This window comes from Pelophylax lessonae (genome assembly GCF_965119305.1).
Source record: "Pelophylax lessonae genome assembly, chromosome: 2".
Taxonomy (NCBI): Eukaryota; Metazoa; Chordata; class Amphibia; order Anura; family Ranidae; genus Pelophylax; species Pelophylax lessonae.
In genome coordinates, this window is record NC_138769.1 from 296,189,660 (window position 1) to 296,207,571 (window position 17,912).

The window sequence follows — 17,912 nt, forward strand, 5'->3', positions numbered from 1 at the left end:
AGAAAGGCTCAGCCACATCTTAACTGGCAAGTTTTATCTGTAGAACCCTTCCAACATAAACTTTGTTACTGTGTGTATTTTCTTCTAACGTATTAGCGAATATTAAAACTGTTGCTATGAACAGCTTCTGAAGTCAACCCATTCATTTCCATCCAGGTGGCAGACATCTTTAGCATGAAACCCAGAAAGGTTTCTTCTAATGCTTCATACCTGGACATTAGTGTACATCAGCCATTTAAGAAAGTCCCACTGAACTTTGGCATGTGTTGGTGAACCCTTGGTGAACATTAACATCAAATTTCATCTTATAAACATAGTTGTAAACTTCAATGTTTTTTTATGTAAGGTACAAGTATGGTTAAGAGGAATGAATATGTTTTAAATCAATATCTGTATTAATAATGTATGGAACTTACATCATTACTACTCTCAAGAGTACCATAGTCGGGAAGGAATATGAAAGTTCGAAGAGACTACACAAAGGAAATCAGTGATAAAATTAGACTACTAAATGACAATAGGTAAGTAGTTGAATAATGGCATCCACTGGGCATATTTATAAGCATTTCACAGTACACTATGCAGCATTAATACTGCACAAAGACATTATGTGTATAAAGATACATTAATTCTCTACATGGTATTAGAATCTTAGTCCATTTTTCTATTTTCAGTTCTGCATTCATTCCTTAATAAGGGGGGCTGGCTTTTCTATCCACTTTAGCGAACTTTAATTTCAGATGCTATGTCGGAGGAGTAAGCTAATATCTGCATCCTCTACTTTACAACTGATTAGTGCAAGTAAAGATTTCAGAGGCAGTGCTGAGTATTCTAAAAGAATGGTAAATCACTTTAAACTTCAGGGGGCTTACACAAAATGTCCACAAGACAGCGTCTAGTATTATTCATTTTCCATACTTTGTAAAAACTAGCTGTTTACCAGCTGGAGTGTTTATATACACAATATTAAACATAAATAAAACATATATATAAAAATCCAAAAGAACAAGTGAACTATAATTTATTAAGTTAATATTAAAATGAGGTCGAGTCACATTTCTGTTTTGCTGGAAAAAGTACTAATTCCAGATTCACTGCAGAAATGGCTGAAAAGTCAGTTTGTCAATCTTGGTGATGTAATAATCAAGTCACGGCATAGTTGGTGATGCCTTTTTTTCTTTCCGTAGGAATGGCAATTCAGCTCCTGAAAAAAAAAAAAAAAAGGTTTTACTGTCAGATGGCATTTTAATCTCCTGAAAAATGAATATGACTTCGAAAGTATTTATTCTCTCAAATGTACTTTTTGCTTACAGTGATTACCACTCATATTTGATCATTGGGAGAATACCTTCTTTCAGTTTGTTGTCTGGCTTATGGTACTGTTGGTATCCCATTGCTCTTCACTTTGTTGCACTCTTTCAAAATCTGGAGTTGTAAGCCTCTGGTCTAACCCCCTAAAAAAGAGAGTTGTGTCTTAAAGCAGAAGGGAAATACTTTACCTGCAGTTGGCTAACTAAATATATTCTGTGAGCGATAACACCAAATGTAACACACCTGCTCCCCATTCACACCTGAGACCTCGTAACACTAATGAGTCACATGACACTGGGGAGGGAAAAATGGCTAATTGGGCCCAATTTGGACATTTCCACTTAGGGGTGTACTCACTTTTGTTGCCAGCAGTTTAGACATTAATGGCTGTGTGTTGAGTTATTTTGAGAAGACAGCAAATTGACACTGTTATACAAGCTGTACACTCCCTACTTTACATTGTAGCAAAGTGTTATTTCTTCAGTGTTGTCACATGAAAAGATATAATAAAATATTTACAAAAATGTGAGGGGTGTACTCATTTTTGTGAGATACTGTATGTAAGTCCAGAGGGTTTTCATCCTACCACTAGTCATGATCCCTAATAAACAGTTGTGTGTCATTCCACCCTGCTAATAAGAAGGAAAAGGAGCATGTTGGCATGTCACTTTATTGGACTACATGTTTCTTTTTTTAAGGTTGGAGGGTATGGAAGTAGTATACAATATTCATACATTCTTCTAACCCCTTTACTACTCTGTCCAAAGCTAATAAAAAGGCTTTGGTAAACTGTTTGTCTAAATATTAACATGTATACCTTGAAATTGTGCTGTTGTTTGTGTTACGATTCCTTCTTGGTGGAGGGAAAAATACAGGTTCTGGTAGAAATACAGGCGAATCCAAGTCCTCACTTCCAGCTTCCGAAAATCGTAAGGGTCGTTGGCTGGTAATAGTTGAATGCAGAGGGCTGACAGGTTCAGCATGAAAACTGTCTTCCTGCCCAAATAGCCCACCCGTTCTCTGGAAAACAGAACAGTATGAAGATGGAACCATAATATATGAATATGTTTTAAATATGCAGTAAAAGCACATACCAATACACAGTATATTTAAGTGTACCCGGGTCCTAATGTGCAGGATTTGACAACCTCCCTGTGAGGTGGAATTGTGAATTCTAGATATTATTACATCCAGACTGTTTGACATATGACCCACCAAAATGCCACACCACATGCCTTATACTAGAAATCCCTTGACAGGAATTAAAGCATTAAAGTGATTGTAAGGCTCCATTCACACTACCGCAACTTGTCAGGCGACTTGTCAGCCTGACAAGTCGCGGTCCCTCGCGGTCCATGCAGTGCTACAGGACCCGTTCTAATAGGAGCGACACAAGTCGCTCCGACTTAGAAAAAGGGTCCTGTACTACTTCAGGGTGACCCCGGAGCGACTTGCATAGACATTCATTATATGAAGTCCGTGCAAGTCGCGCCGAAGTCGCGGTGCACGGGACTTCACAGGTCGCCCCCGAAGTCGTGCAGAAGTCGTGCCGCTGCAGTGTGAATGCGGTCTAAAGGTTAATTTATTTATTTTAAATAACAAACATGTTATACTTGCTCTGTGCAAGGTTTTTGCACAGAGCAGACCCGATCCTCCTCTTCTGGGGTGCCCCGGCGTTGCTTCTGGCTCCTCCTCTTCATCGGGTACCCCCATGAAGAGCCGCTTTCCATAGGGGCACCCATGTGGGTGCACTCGTGAGTCCCGCGGCTGCGTCCATTGACACAGACAGCAGGACTCGGCCCCGCCCAATGAGCCAGTGGCTCCTGCTGCTATCAATCTATCCAATGAGGACCCGAGACAGCAGCTGGAGCCACTGGGCTTGTGCTCATTGCTGGAATGATCAGGTCCAGGTAAGAAAAAGGGGGGCTGAGGGGGGTAGCTGAAGCAGAAAACGTTTTTCACCTTAATGCATAGAAGGCATTAAGGTGAAAAACCTTGAGACTTTACAACTCCTTTAAAGGGATTGTTGATCCAGGGGAATACCTGATTGTCTTCTGGGGCATCAGGGAGGAATTTATTTCCCCCCCACTGAAGTCAAAATGGACCATACTTTTTAAGGGGTTTTTTTTGCCACTGTATCAACATTAAGTGTAGGCTTCTTTATATGATATATTTTTTTTTTTGTTCTATTGGTTAAACCAGAAGGGCTTGTGTACTTTTTCAACCTCAATAACTATGTAAAGTATGTATATCTTTAGTGTCAAAATCCTTTTGCAGCAGTTACTAAAACCATGAGAATACAATATATAGCAAGGTACCAAAAGACCATACAAGCTCCTAATGAAGGGGTTTTACTACCTTAGTAAAAATTCTTCAATCCATTAAAAGCCAAATAAGTTAGACTCAGGTTTTAGCAATTTTAACGTAGGGTTATCCTGCATGGGGGTAACCTGCTATTACCACCATCTGAAATAAAATGAGCAGCGGCATTTGTAATTTACGTTTAACAATGACTTCTAGATTTTCATGATGGCATGATTTATTTTATAATATCCAAACATGTATTTCCATAGCAATATCAGCTTGTTTCCTAAATATTTTTGAGGCAAAGAAATTAAATGTAATCTATAAAATATTTTCTCCCCGAGAAAACTCCTACTCACCCATCAGAACAGGAGCCAATCTTTATGCCTCCTGCTTAATGAAAGTCCAAGCAAAGAAGTTTCGGCCAGTAATATTCTCCTGTAATAATATGTAACTACTGACAACAAAAGGGGCCTAGACATGATTGGAGAGGATTCCTCATTGCCTGGCTAGTAAAAGTCCAGGCTGACTTAATAACCTTGCAAAGATGTGGTCAGTTATTTGATAAATGGATGGGAGATCCAGCTAGGTGGGTCAAAGATGTTGACTGACTATCCCAAAAACAGTCCCGTTAGGTTTTTAGCCAGGCCCTGTACAACTTTCCCTAGTAGCTCGGTAAAACACTGTGAATTGTACAATATCAGAACTGCCAGCTTCTGCAGAATATATGTTTTATCCAAAAACCATATGTATTTATGCTTACATATGCCAGCTGTGACATTCTTGACATCTTTGGGAACATGGTATCTCAAGTATGAACAACGTTTATAGGATCAAAAGCTATATTGAGAGAAATCAACTAAATATTATTTAATATTCATAATATCTGCAGAAGATGGCAAGGTCTAAGAGTATTTTTATGGCCAGAACACAGCGGGAACCCATGATTATGAGCACAGACTAAAACATAACAATGAGTTCATTGTTCGGGAGAGTCAAGCAAAGTAAACTTGCATGCAAATAACCAGAAGAAAAAGGATGAAGATAGCAGAGATAATAAAAAGAAAGCTAGAGAATGTGAAGTCCGGGTAGACATAAAATAAAGGCTGGATTAACACTTTAGCAATCTGTTTGGTGTTTTACAGTGTTTGCAAGGTTAAGAAATGATAAGCTCAGAGTCCTGTCTACAAATGCTCGCAGTTTAGGTAAAAAAATCAATGAACTTGGGTCAATAATGGCATCTGAGAATGTAGATTTAGTGGCTGTTACGGAGACATGGTTTAATGAAAGAAATGACTGGGACATAACCATACCAGGGTACTCTTTATACAGAAGAGACAGAGAAGGCAAGAAAGGAGGAGGAGTGGCCCTGTATGTGAAAGATAGCATTAAATCTAACCTAATACAAGTTGGTGAGGCCAACATAGAGTCAGTTTGGGTTACGTTGCAGTTTGCTAATCATGCAGTAACTCGTGTAGGTGTGATATATAGACCACCTGGTCAAGTTAAAGAACTAGATGATCTACTAGTTGAAGAAATAGCTAAAATGACAATGAAAGGAGAAGTTATCATTATGGGAGATTTCAATCTTCCAGATATAAACTGGAAAACCAAAATAGCAAGTTCTACCAGGAGTACAGATATTCTAAATTCCCTACTGGGGTTGTCTCTGCAACAAGTGGTTGAGGAGCCAACCCGGAGGGAGGCCATTTTGGATTTGGTATTCACAAATGGGGATTCGGTATATGATGTCATTGTAGGCGAAACCTTGGGATCTAGTGATCACCAGTCAGTGTGGTTTAATATAAGAACTGTGAAAGAGTCACACCACACAAAAACAAAAGTTTTAGATTTTAGAAAAACAGACTTTTCAAAAATGAAATTAGTCATAAATGAGTCCTTATCAGACTGGAACGGATTACATGGAGTCCAGGAGAAATGGGACTACTTAAAAGGTGCATTATTGAAGGCAACAGAAAATTGCATTAGACTTGTCAGTAAAAGCAAAAAAAGGAAGAGACCACTGTGGTACTCAGCAGAAGTGGCCCAAATCATTAAAAATAAAAAGCTAGCATTTTGTAATTATAAAAAAACCCAGAGCAATGAAGATAAGGAAATCTACAAGATTAAGCAGAAAGAGGCCAAGCAAGTTATAAGAACTTCTAAAGCGCAGGCAGAAGAAAAACTAGCTCAGTCTATGAAAAAGGGGGATAAGACATTCTTCAGATATATAAATGAAAAAAGGAAATTAAAACAAGGAATAACTAAATTAAAAACAAAGGACGGAAGGTATGTAGAAGAGAATAAAGGGCTAGCCGACTGCCTTAATGAATACTTCTGTTCAGTTTTTACAGAAGAAAAAGAAGGAGAAGGACCTCCACTTGAAAGGATGACTAATGGATCGTTTGATGCATGTGTCTTTACAGAGGAAGACGTTCTAAGATTGCTGTCTAAAGTGAAGACAAATAAGTCACAGGGTCCTGATGAGATACACCCAAGATTATTAAAAGAGCTTAGTGGTGAGCTGGCAAAACCATTAACAGATCTATTTAACCAATCATTAGTAACAGGAGTCGTCCCGGAAGATTGGAAATTGGCAAATGTCGTGCCCATTCACAAGAAAGGTAGTAGGGAGGAATCGAGCAACTATAGACCAGTGTGTCTGACATCAATAGTAGGCAAATTAATGGAAACCCTATTAAAGGATAGGATTGTGGAACATCTTAAATCCCATGGATTGCAAGATGAAAAACAGCATGGGTTTACTTCAGGGAGATCATGTCAAACAAATCTTATAGATTTTTTTGACTGGGTGACTAAAATAATAGACGGTGGAGGTGCAGTAGACATTGCATATCTAGATTTTAGTAAGGCTTTTGACACTGTCCCACATAGAAGACTTATCAATAAACTGCAGTCATTGAGCATGGACTCCCATATTGTTGAGTGGATTAGGCAGTGGCTGAGTGACAGACAACAGAGGGTTGTAGTCAATGGAGAACATTCAGAACAAGGTCATGTTACCAGTGGGGTACCTCAGGGATCTGTACTGGGACCAATTTTGTTTAATATCTTCATAAGTGATATTGCAAAAGGCCTCGATGGTAAGGTTTGTCTTTTTGCTGATGACACAAAGATATGTAACAGGGTTGATGTTCCTGGAGGGAAACGCCAAATGGAAAAGGATTTAGAAAAACTAGAAGAATGGTCAGAACTCTGGCAACTGAAATTTAATGTGGATAAGTGCAAGATAATGCACCTGGGGCGTAAAAACCCAAGGGCAGAATATAGAATATTTGACACAGTCCTGACCTCAGTATCTGAGGAAAGGGATTTAGGAGTAATTATTTCAGAAGACTTAAAGGTGGGAAGACAATGTAATAGAGCAGCACGAAATGCCAGCAGAATGCTTGGATGTATAGGGAGAGGTATAAGCAGTAGAAAGAGAGAAGTGCTTATGCCGCTGTACAGAACACTGGTGAGACCTCACTTGGAGTATTGTGCGCAGTACTGGAGGCCATATCTCCAGAAGGATATAGATACTCTAGAGAGAGTTCAGAGAAGAGCTACTAAACTAGTTCATGGATTGCAGGAAAAAACTTACCAGGAAAGGTTAAAGGACCTTAACATGTATAGCTTGGAAGAAAGAAGAGACAGAGGGGATATGATAGAAACTTTTAAATACATAAAGGGAATCAACTCGGTAAAGGAGGAGAGCATATTTAAAAGAAGAAAAACTACCACAAGAGGACACAGTTTTAAAGTAGAGGGGCAAAGGTTTAAAAGTAATATGTGGAAGTATTACTTTACTGAGAGAGTAGTGGATGCATGGAATAACCTTCCTGCAGAAGTGGTAGCTGCAAATACAGTGAAGGAGTTTAAGCATGCATGGGATAGGCATAAGGCTATCCTTCATATAAGATAGGGCCAGGGACTATTCATAGGATTCAGATATATTGGGCAGACTAGATGGGCCAAATGGTTCTTATCTGCCGACACATTCTATGTTTCTATGCAAGCCTAAAAACAAACCATAGTGCTAGCTCTTTAGGTTGTTTTTATGCAATTTCTCAAATCAGTATTAAATTTCTCTCTGCCGATGTTCTATGTGACCTGGTTGATCCTGTCTGTGCCCCTCCTCCTGACAGTAAACTCACCATGCTAGCATGGCTGCTGATCAAAGCAAGCGTGGTCAGTTTACATCCACAGCACACCTGTATCTTCCATGGTAGGTCACAGCCCCCCAACTGGCCCACTGCAGCTGTCTGGACAAAGGAAGAAATTATGCTTTGCCGCCGGGTCTGCAACGTCATTTCCGTCTTGAAGTAAATGCCCTAAAAACTGGCATGACCACCGGCAGGTCCGTGCATAGCTGTGTAGGCTACAGCGATTATGTGACCTGCGCTATTGAAGCAAGATAATGCTATAAGGGAAGTTTATTTTTTTGATTTATTTATTTATTTATGTATTTATTTATTTTTATTTAAAAGCAGCACACCGTCATGACAGGCTTACATTTCTATACAGAAAAATTATTTTGTGATGAATAAGGGTTACAACTACTTTAACTTAGGTTGCGTTATAAATGAACTGCCAATATACCACAACAGATTGAACAACATAAACTATCATTTTTTTGAAAATAATGTACCACACTACTAAGCACATTATATGTGATGTGGTATGCTGTGCTGCCTTGCGCTCTACTGTATATTGCACAACGCACAATAAATGGCACCACACATAGAGCGGGCGTGTTGAAAAAATGTGTTTTAGTGTGAATGGGACCTAAATGTTTTATTTTACTTACATTACCATTAGTATCTGAATTTGTCTGGGTATTGGCCTCCAATGAAAAGCATTCAGATTGACACAGTAAGTCAGTTAGAGCTTTATTGCTTTTTACAGTGCTGTCACTCTTTCTACCTGACCATGTTTATAGGAGATAGTAAAAAATGAGCTCACCAGTATGTTGCTGCTCCTTTATTTTCCAACTGTAATGATGACCAAGCTATATTGCTTACCTGCAATGGTGTAAAAGGACAGTAGTAGTCTAAAGGATGAGTCCTGATGCCAACATGGCAGCATACATGTGGTAGTATGCTATCGTGGTTTAGCACCATGAAAGGAAAAGTATGGTAAGTATTTAATTAAATTTTTCATTTTCCTGATGCCAACATGTATGCTGCCATGAATTGGCGCCAGGAAAATAATTTTCTTTATTTCATGCTTGTGCTGTTTGAATTTTCCTTCTATCTTTTCCTCATTTCCTTCCTCTTTTTATGTTGCTCAGCAAAGCGTATTCCTTCCTTCTGTCCCTCTTTCTCCACATCACAAGGCAATTAATTGAGCTCTAAATATTTACACGGTTTTAATTATTTATACCAGCACTGAAGGAGTTAACCTGTGCCCAGGTGTTTGCTAACCAAGCAGTTGCAGAAAGGATTATTATTTAAAATGTATTATTTCCTTGAGTTTGTCTATAGTATTTATCAAATGCATGTACTGTGAGTTGCATTCTTGTTTATATGGTGTTGCATTCTATTCTGAGTTCATGATTTATGTATGTTGTATGCATGTATGCTATTTTGTATAAATGTCCCTGCCAAGCCTTGGGTGCAATTTTGGCACAGGGTAGTTTGCTTGTTGCTTTGCAAGATAAAAAAAAGTTGATGGAAGATACTGCTTCAGCTTTTTTACAAATCCTTTATACAGATCATCTCCTTAACCAATGGCATCCTATAGCAGTTTTCCCGTCTATTCCAAAAACCCCAATTAATCATACCGCCGTTTTATGCCGGGGTTACGTCACACATGGAAGGGCAATCAAACCAACATACCAACACATACAGACAAAACAAACAGACAGACCAAAAAAAAAGAGAAAACACACACAGCAGGTCCCAGATTCGTCTCTATCTAGTATTTATCACCATCTCAAACCGTAAATAGTCCATCAGTCAACCGACTATTAGCGCCACACACTTTGTTACCCTTTAATATATTTGTCATAATCTCAGATGTGTTTAAAAGCAAACCACACTCCCCAAATCTTAACAAAATTCTCTATTGAATCTTTGGCAATAGCCACCATTTCTTCTACATAGCATATCCTGTCAACGGATTTCAACCACTCTTTAATAGTAGGAGCTTGACTTTCAAATACCTCTGAATTAGCGCTTTAACAGTATTTAGTAAGTGCTTAACCAAAAACTGTTTATACTCCACCAATGAACAGTCGGATATATGCAACAAGCAACAGGCAGAAGATAATCTCAACTTTGTGTTTGTAACATGTAAAATTAGCTCTTGTAACTTGGCCCAAAATGTCATTATCAGTGGGCAATCCCACCAAATATGTATCATCATATCATTAGTGTAGACGAATCCTCTAACGTAATCCAATGTAAAAATGATTGGTATAAATGTTTAAAATATATTGTACAGATCGGTAATTGTATAATGGAATTGGAAAATGGAAATTGTATCAATTGTTTATTGAGATACTACTTTAGCTTGCATTCATTTAAAGAACCCTATCACAGTTGCTAATCTAGTTATACTGGCCATGCATCACGTGAATTGCTGAATTACTTGTGGTCGAAGTTTACAAATTTGGGTTTTGAAATCTGTGTCTCTTTTCTTAACCACTTGCCCTCTGGAAGATTTACTCCCCTTCCTGACCAGCCATTTTTTGCGATATGGCACTGCGGTATTTTAACTGATAATTGCGCGGCTGTGCAACGTTGTACCCAAATAAAATATATGTATTTTTTTCCCCACAAATAGAGCTTTCTTTTGGTGGTGTTTGATCCCCTCTGCATTTTTTATTTTTCACGCTATAATCCAAAAAATAATAATTTTGAAAAAAAAAAAAACAATATTTTTCACATTCTGCTATAAAACATTCTCAAAAATAAAATGTAAAAATCAAAATGTACTTTCTGCTCTAAATCATATCCAATAAAAATGTAAATCAAATTTCTTCATCAGTTTAGGCCAATATGTATTTTGCTACAAATATTTGAAAAAAAAAATCCCAATAAGCGCATATTGATTGGTTTGCGCAAAAGTCATAGTGTCTACGAACGATGGGATATATTCATGAAATTTTTATCTATTTATTTTTTTACTAGTAATGGTGGCAATCAGCGACTTACTGCGGGACTGCAATATTGTGGTGGACAAATTGGACACCTAACTGACATTTTTGACACTTTTTTTATGAACCAGTGATCAGTGCTTAAAATTTGCACTGTCACTGTACTAATGACACTGACTGGGAAGGAGTTAAACATCCAGGGCCAACAAAGGGTTAAATGTGTGCCTAGCTGGTGATTCAGTGTAGTGGGGGAGGTGCTTTTTCTAATGGAAGGCATGGATCAGTTTTCCTGCTTTACAGGAACACAGGATCCATTCCTTCTGTACTGACAGAATGACAATCTGCCTTGCTTTCATAGGCAGATCGCTGTTCTGCCTGTGTACAAAACAATCAGTGAGTACCAGCGGACATTAGGTCCGCGAGACGCGCTGATCAGCTCCTGCTGTGCTGTGTAGATTCTTGCACCCGATACCCAGAAGTGCAGGATCACGTATATATGCATGATCCTGTGCAGTGTGACCCTGCAGGGCCAGATTAACGTAGGGGCTATTGGAGCTGCAGCTCCAGGCCCCTACCTTTATATAGGCCCCGGGTTGGACATATTCACTGTTACCGCTCTTCTGTCACTTGTAAACACAGAAGTCTGGCTTCTATGCTCGCTTCCCCAGGCAGCACCCTCAGAACATCCCCACACAGCGCGAAGGCCGGACAAGGAGGGACAGTTGCCGATGCATGGATGTGTTTATGGGCTTCAGAGACAGCATCCCATGTTGAATTAGGCATGCATGGCTGCACCCTTCCTCCTCTGGGTGCATGCCAAGGCACAGCCCTTAAGGCCCTTCAAAATCCTCAGCAGCAAAGCCCATGATGCTCTTAATCCGGCCCTGCGACCCTGTAACAGTAAATGTGCTATAGGGCGGTCGGCAAGCAGTTAATTAACTAACTCTAGATATATGCTAACACCTGCATTTGCCAATGCTTACCCGATAAATGCCTTCTTCAATGGCCGCCTCTACCATAGCCCTTTCCAATTCCTCCTCCGGGGTCAGATCTCCAGAAATGGCACGATGAAGTTCACCTTCTCCTTCCTCTTCGTCTATTGTACGTAAACCAGCCTGCAAAGGATTACATCAATAAGCATATCTAAATAGGCAGCATGGCAGAGTTGGTTAGTAAGTAATAGTAAAACGATTAAGCTATTTATCAATAATTATTCATCCCACAACATTACAGTATATCATTTAGAGTAATTGTGTAGGGTACCTGAATTTCCACATTATTTGCACTTTTTTTAGGCCTGTATCCATAATACTCTTCCTGCCGCTTCTTGAACTTTCGAAAATGTTCTTGTATCAGAAAGATGGCATAAAACTTACCAACAGTCACCTCATCATCTATAGAAAAGAAAAATAGGTAATAACTGATAGAATAGTGTAGATTTTGAAAATAAAATGCTATTCAAAGTTTGGGAAATATACAGTAAATGATATGCTATTGGAACAAGTTCATTTTACCAGCACACATACAAGATTACCTCCAATTGGTGGAATAACTTGATCCAGCAGCTTCATACTGGTCCTTTTCCAAATCTTCTTTATAATCATTCGCAGCTCTTCATTACTCTGTTCAAAGTTACCTAGTTGAAAAAGAAACATATACAGTATAAGGCCATTAAACACTGTGGGACATTTAGGAAGAAGTTTGCCAGCAAATTTAAAAGGGAGTGCATAAAGAATATTTTTTTCAGTTTCAGGTGGAGTGAGAGGGGCTCAATAAACCATCTAGCTCTTATGCTTTGGGGACAGTGGTGGTAAGAACTCTACCCTGGATTTCCAGGTAAAGTTACGCGTGATTGAGGTCTCTCTCTATAAAGCCAAACAGAGGTCTTGCACTTTCTGCTTTTCCTGGATTATCTAATTGTTTTCTACTATGGAGAATGCAGAAATCAGAATGAGGCTGGGGTTCACACATCCCCGCATCCAATTTGCATGACAGGAGAGTGTGCCCAGCTCGCAATGGAGCCTCACACAGCTTTGGGGAGGGTGCAGTCCAGATATTAAAAGGGTCCTGTGCGTCTTTGGTTCCGATTCAGGTGCGAATTCATGCAAAAATTCAGACCGGATTCGCACCTGAACAGGGACGCACTGGACCCCCATGCTGTGAACCGCGGCCACAGCATATTTGAACCCAGCCTGAGACTTGCTTGTTTTGTTTTTTAATGGCTGTGGCAGAGCAGTTTTTTTTTTAGAGGGCATATTTTCAGATGGGGTCCCTTGGAAATATAATAGGCTAGTGATTCATTCTACAGTCACCCTTCTCACACAAAAACATTCATTTTGGGTATAAACATAGTTGCCAGTTGTTTTTCATTAGCAAGGACAGTTTCTGGTTTTAAAGATTATTCACACTGGTTTTGAGAAATGACCAGCATTACCATAAAATCTCAAGCATTTTCAGGGCATCATTTATCATTCAAAAAAAAGTGTTAATACTACAATCTACTAAATATTTAATAATTTCATATATCATATTTAATGATTCTTAAGAAAAAACAATTGGTTATAATATCTTAAACATTGGTAAAAAGTACCACATTTTAGGTGTCTTTCCAAATGGAGTTATCAGCTGTTGCTGAGAACCCCATGCCCTATACCAGAAGTCTCCAAACTGCAAAATTCTACCCACTAAACCAAAATTTATATACAGGCGCCCACCTACACTTAGAGACAAAATAGTCAAAAGTGTCCCAGACCTCCCGAAAAAAATGGTCACCTTTTTAGATCAGATAGGATTTTTTAGATGTGGAAAATGTATCACGTGCAAAACATGCAAGAAAGGGAGTAACACATTTTCAATCCAAAACTACCTCACGGAGCTACGAAATTTCCAAATTCATTACGTGCAGCAGTACCCACATCACATATTTGCTGGAATGTGAATGTGGACTATAGTACGTAGGAAGGACAACTAGGGAAATTAGAGTTAGGCTACACATGTAAATAATATTAAAAAAGGATTCCCCAAACATAGTTCCCCAAACATAGTTTGTCCACCCACTTCAGACTATATCATAACAAGGACCCTAGTAAATTATCATTTTGTGACATTGATAGAATAGAAAAACTTTGGAGAGGTACTAATATGAAAAGGGCAATTTCCCAAAATGAGACCAAGTGGATCCACCAACTCCGTAGTATGACACCAACAGGATTGCATGTAGAATTAGACATTAACTGTTTCATTAATGATTTTTAAACTAACTTATTATATATTTTTTAGCTGATTTGGTTTTATTATTGTTACAGTAATGACATTTAGAGGATTTGTATGCATATAATATACCACTATTACAATTATGATATCCTACTTGTCTTTAAGTACACCTACAGTAGATGACATGTATTTATGTATTTACTGTAACAGCCTATACTATATATACATAATTGGTATATTGTATTCATGAGTCACTCAGCATTAACTATTGGGGAACATCGTTATTAAAGAGGATATATATGAAATCTACCCCCTATTTATGATGACCCACCATATTTGGGTCACCAATGTTTAGTCCCGTGGATCACTATATTAACCTTTAATCATTTACCCCGCTTTTAGTTACTGTCCCAAATATTATTTGGTCATATACCTGCAATAGTTTGTGGGTATTCACGTTTTAAAATAGGGGTGCATAATTTTTACCTACCAGGACTAGTACACATTTAGATTAATACACACACATATAGACACTTGTACCTTTCACTTCCCCCTGTCTTAAGAGAATATCTACGAATATTTCCACATATGTTGTACTTGTGGGGAAAATATATAATATGCCTATGTTCCATAGTTATTGCAATAGGTGCAATAATATTTGATTTATGTGAACTTTTTTTCTGGTTACACTCATCTTATGCAAATATATATAATAGAGTACTAATATGGAGTCCGCGATACTTCCGGCGGATGTAATATTGGTCTAAAGGGTGTAGTTTACACATTGGGTGTAGAAGGAGGAGCTTTGAGTATAAGAGTCAGTCGCACGTAGGACGAAGAGTGGCGGAGTGGCAAGAAGAAAGCCATTTCTTAAAGATATCCATAAAAAGTGTCGTTTAAAGTTTGCCACAAGCCACCTGGGAGACACACCAAACATGTGGAAGAAGGTGCTCTGGTCAGATGAAACCAAAATCAAACTTTTTGGCAACAATGCAAAACGTTATGTTTGGCGTAAAAGCAACATAGCTCATCACCATCACCGAATACTTTCGCAAGGCACTGTATGTTCCGGTGAGTGGGGACACAGGAGGGGAGCACAGAGTGACTCACGATTGCTTGGATTCCAGCACTGGCACTTTTCAATTAATTATTCTACTGCCATCAATTCAGATCACAAGGACTTTTTTTTTGTGGCACTTTATTTTAATATTTATACATGTGATAAGTTTCTTATATTTATTCCACATTGTATCACAGGATTGTGCTATCTTTTTTGTCATCAGTAAGATAATTATCCATTTCATATTTGATTTTGCACTAATCATTTTATACTTTGTATATAAAAGAGCACCGCTGATACCCATAAAATACAAGTCTCCAAACTGCAGCCTGCTGGCCAAAATGCAGCCCTTTGCTAGCCTTTAGCCTTTATTGGGGCATTTTCTTTCCACTGACAGTAAGTGTGAAGCATAATTCCAGCCACTGACACCAACAATGGAGCACTTTTCCTCCAACATGATATCAATGATGAGGCACTATTCCTCCTACTGACCATGGGCGCTATGCCATTTCTGTACTCCCACTGACCAAAAAGCCTCTGGCATTTATTTAAAATTCTGTTAGGTCTGTTTTGCGATTTGTCTCATTGAGGAGACTTCAGTCTACTTCCTGTCCTGTGCACACAACATGAGGACATCTCTCAAAGTGCCGGACATCTTCTTTTATGACCAGTTGACACCATGTCTTCACCTGAATTCAGTGGCGGCTGGTGCTCCTTTGGCCGGGGGGGGGGGCGCGGCAGACGGACCACATCATACCCCCCTGGACCATACCATCCCCCCCCGTCAGTGGCGGCGGCTTCCCCTGCGTCTCCTCCCTCCTCCTTGGCCAATAGCATGGCTTCTCCTTTTGGCCAATCAGGAAACAGGTCTCAGGACCCGCTTCCTGATTGGCTGGGAGGAGAATCAGTGTGATAATAGCGAATATTCATTCGCTATTGTCACACAACTGGGTGGGCTTAGGGCGCAGTGCTCTGCGCCCCGATCCCACCCTTTTTTGAAGCCTATTAGCTTAAAAAAAAAACCCATTGAAATCCATGCGTCTGGCGCCCTGCATGAAGATTAGGGGCTGGATGCATGGATAGCGGGGGCAGATGTGAACAAACGCTCTGCATTTGTGACCTGTGTATGGGGTGTCATTTAATTTCTATTGGCACCTGCTGAAGATTGCAAATGGAGTGCGTTTTGCATACAGTCTGAATCACACAGCGCATTAATAAATACTGTATTTATTTATATTCATTTATAAATACTGTATGGAAACACAGCACACAATATGATAGTAAATGGCTCTTTATGTTCAAATAATCCCCTTCAATGACTACTATTACCTTCTTGGGGCATAGAGCACAGAATAGTAGGATCCCCCCTTTTTTATTACCCCTCCTAAAAGCACCCACCCATTGCTGAAAGGCATGAATAAAAGGAATGTTTTTACAATATAATTTAGCAGGCCCTTGGAAGGTTAGTTAGTAAAATGGGCAGCCAGAATAACAGTTTACGAGGAGCTAGCTTTTACTGACATAAAGCAATATTCATAAAAACAACTTTAAAGTAAACCCCAGGGAGTTAGAGAAAATTATATATTCTGTTGCAGGGATTTGGACAGAGTACCTCTATCCCTGTCCACTATGCCATTAGCTAAATGTACATTTTACAAAAGGGTTACATTAGTGGCTGTGCTGCTGCATCTTTAGCTAGCTTTTGAGAACACCAGGAGCTCATTATTTTTCACATCCTATGGATATTCAGTATATAAGGAGAAATCTATTTTTTTAGAGTCTTCTCCAAGGGGTTTCATTTACATGCATAATTTCTCATAGGTAAATGCTGCTGAACGTACACAGACTGTATATAAATGGCCTAATGAGCAGTGAATTCTGTATTTTACCTTTTTCATGGAGCATACATTTAAATGTCTAGTGCCGCTAACACAAATGTATGTTTTTACCTTCAGTTTTGATTTTCAGTGCTGTCCTCACAAGTGAAAATAAAGTGGCATTGAAGGTGACCGTGCCATCACTATTCAGCGGCATGTTCATGCTGACTAGTCTCTACAAAGAGAGCAAAAGAGTTGTATTAAACTTTAATAATATGAAATCTCACTCCTTCTCAGCATATCATAGGTTAGAAAATTCAGTTGCCAAGATATATTACATGAGTTAGGTGAGTTAGGGGATAGTAGCTTACTTTTTTTTAGGATCTTGTCATAAAGCTGTTTTTATTTGAATTAAATGTGATTGGTTTGGGCAGAGGCATTGGAGTATGTTCGTAGATGCTCATTGAATGTAACTCAATGATGGTCCCAATTATATACACTGCTTCAAGTACACAAATTGTATTGTCAATATGTGCTAGGTGTAATAGGCATACTGGTGATCTTATACACATTGGTATTGGACTTCTGTTGTCCAGACTGTTAACAGTGCTTATCAAATATCAATATCCTTAGACCCGAGACCATGCATACTGGGCATACTAGAGGATTGTGTACAGGATACTTTTGTCAGAACAGCAGTGTCCAGGGCGTTCTTCCAGGCCCGCAAACTCTTATTGCAGCATTGGATCTCCAGTCCCCTCCTATGCTGGAGATGTGGGTACCTCAAATGAGTGAAATGTTACAATGTAAATGCCTGATCTACCAACATAGGGGGGTTTCGTCTAGGTTTGACAGGATATGGATTGGGTGTCTGGGTGTACCGAGCTTGGCTCCAACCGATTTAGTCATGGATAGATTGCCATTGTAGTACTTCTGTGTATACATACAAAGGGGTACGTTCCCATGTGCAACTGGCCAGATTCTGAGTTCTGAGTTTACAGGGTGGGCCAGTGTTCCAGTCTATGGTGTTTTCCTTTTGCTGAATATGCTTGCAATGGGTGGTTGTTATGGTACAATAAGTGTATAACTTAGTACTGTATAAGAA

General features: G+C 39.1%; 1 protein-coding gene across 1 annotated transcript in view; it reads right to left on the bottom strand.

Moving 5' to 3' along the window:
- Window positions 1-1,004: 1,004 nt before the first annotated feature.
- CACNA1S (calcium voltage-gated channel subunit alpha1 S) overlaps window positions 1,005-17,912 on the bottom strand; it is a 240,535-nt gene continuing 223,627 nt past the window's right edge. The window contains exons 37-43 of the mRNA XM_082244590.1: window positions 16,940-17,042; window positions 12,252-12,353; window positions 11,981-12,111; window positions 11,701-11,832; window positions 2,129-2,331; window positions 1,349-1,454; window positions 1,005-1,204 (exon numbers count right to left, since the gene is read on the bottom strand). Coding sequence (XP_082100716.1) covers window positions 1,355-1,454; window positions 2,129-2,331; window positions 11,701-11,832; window positions 11,981-12,111; window positions 12,252-12,353; window positions 16,940-17,042 — 771 coding nt within the window. The 3' untranslated portion in view covers window positions 1,005-1,204; window positions 1,349-1,354. The remainder of the gene's footprint in view (window positions 1,205-1,348; window positions 1,455-2,128; window positions 2,332-11,700; window positions 11,833-11,980; window positions 12,112-12,251; window positions 12,354-16,939; window positions 17,043-17,912) is intronic.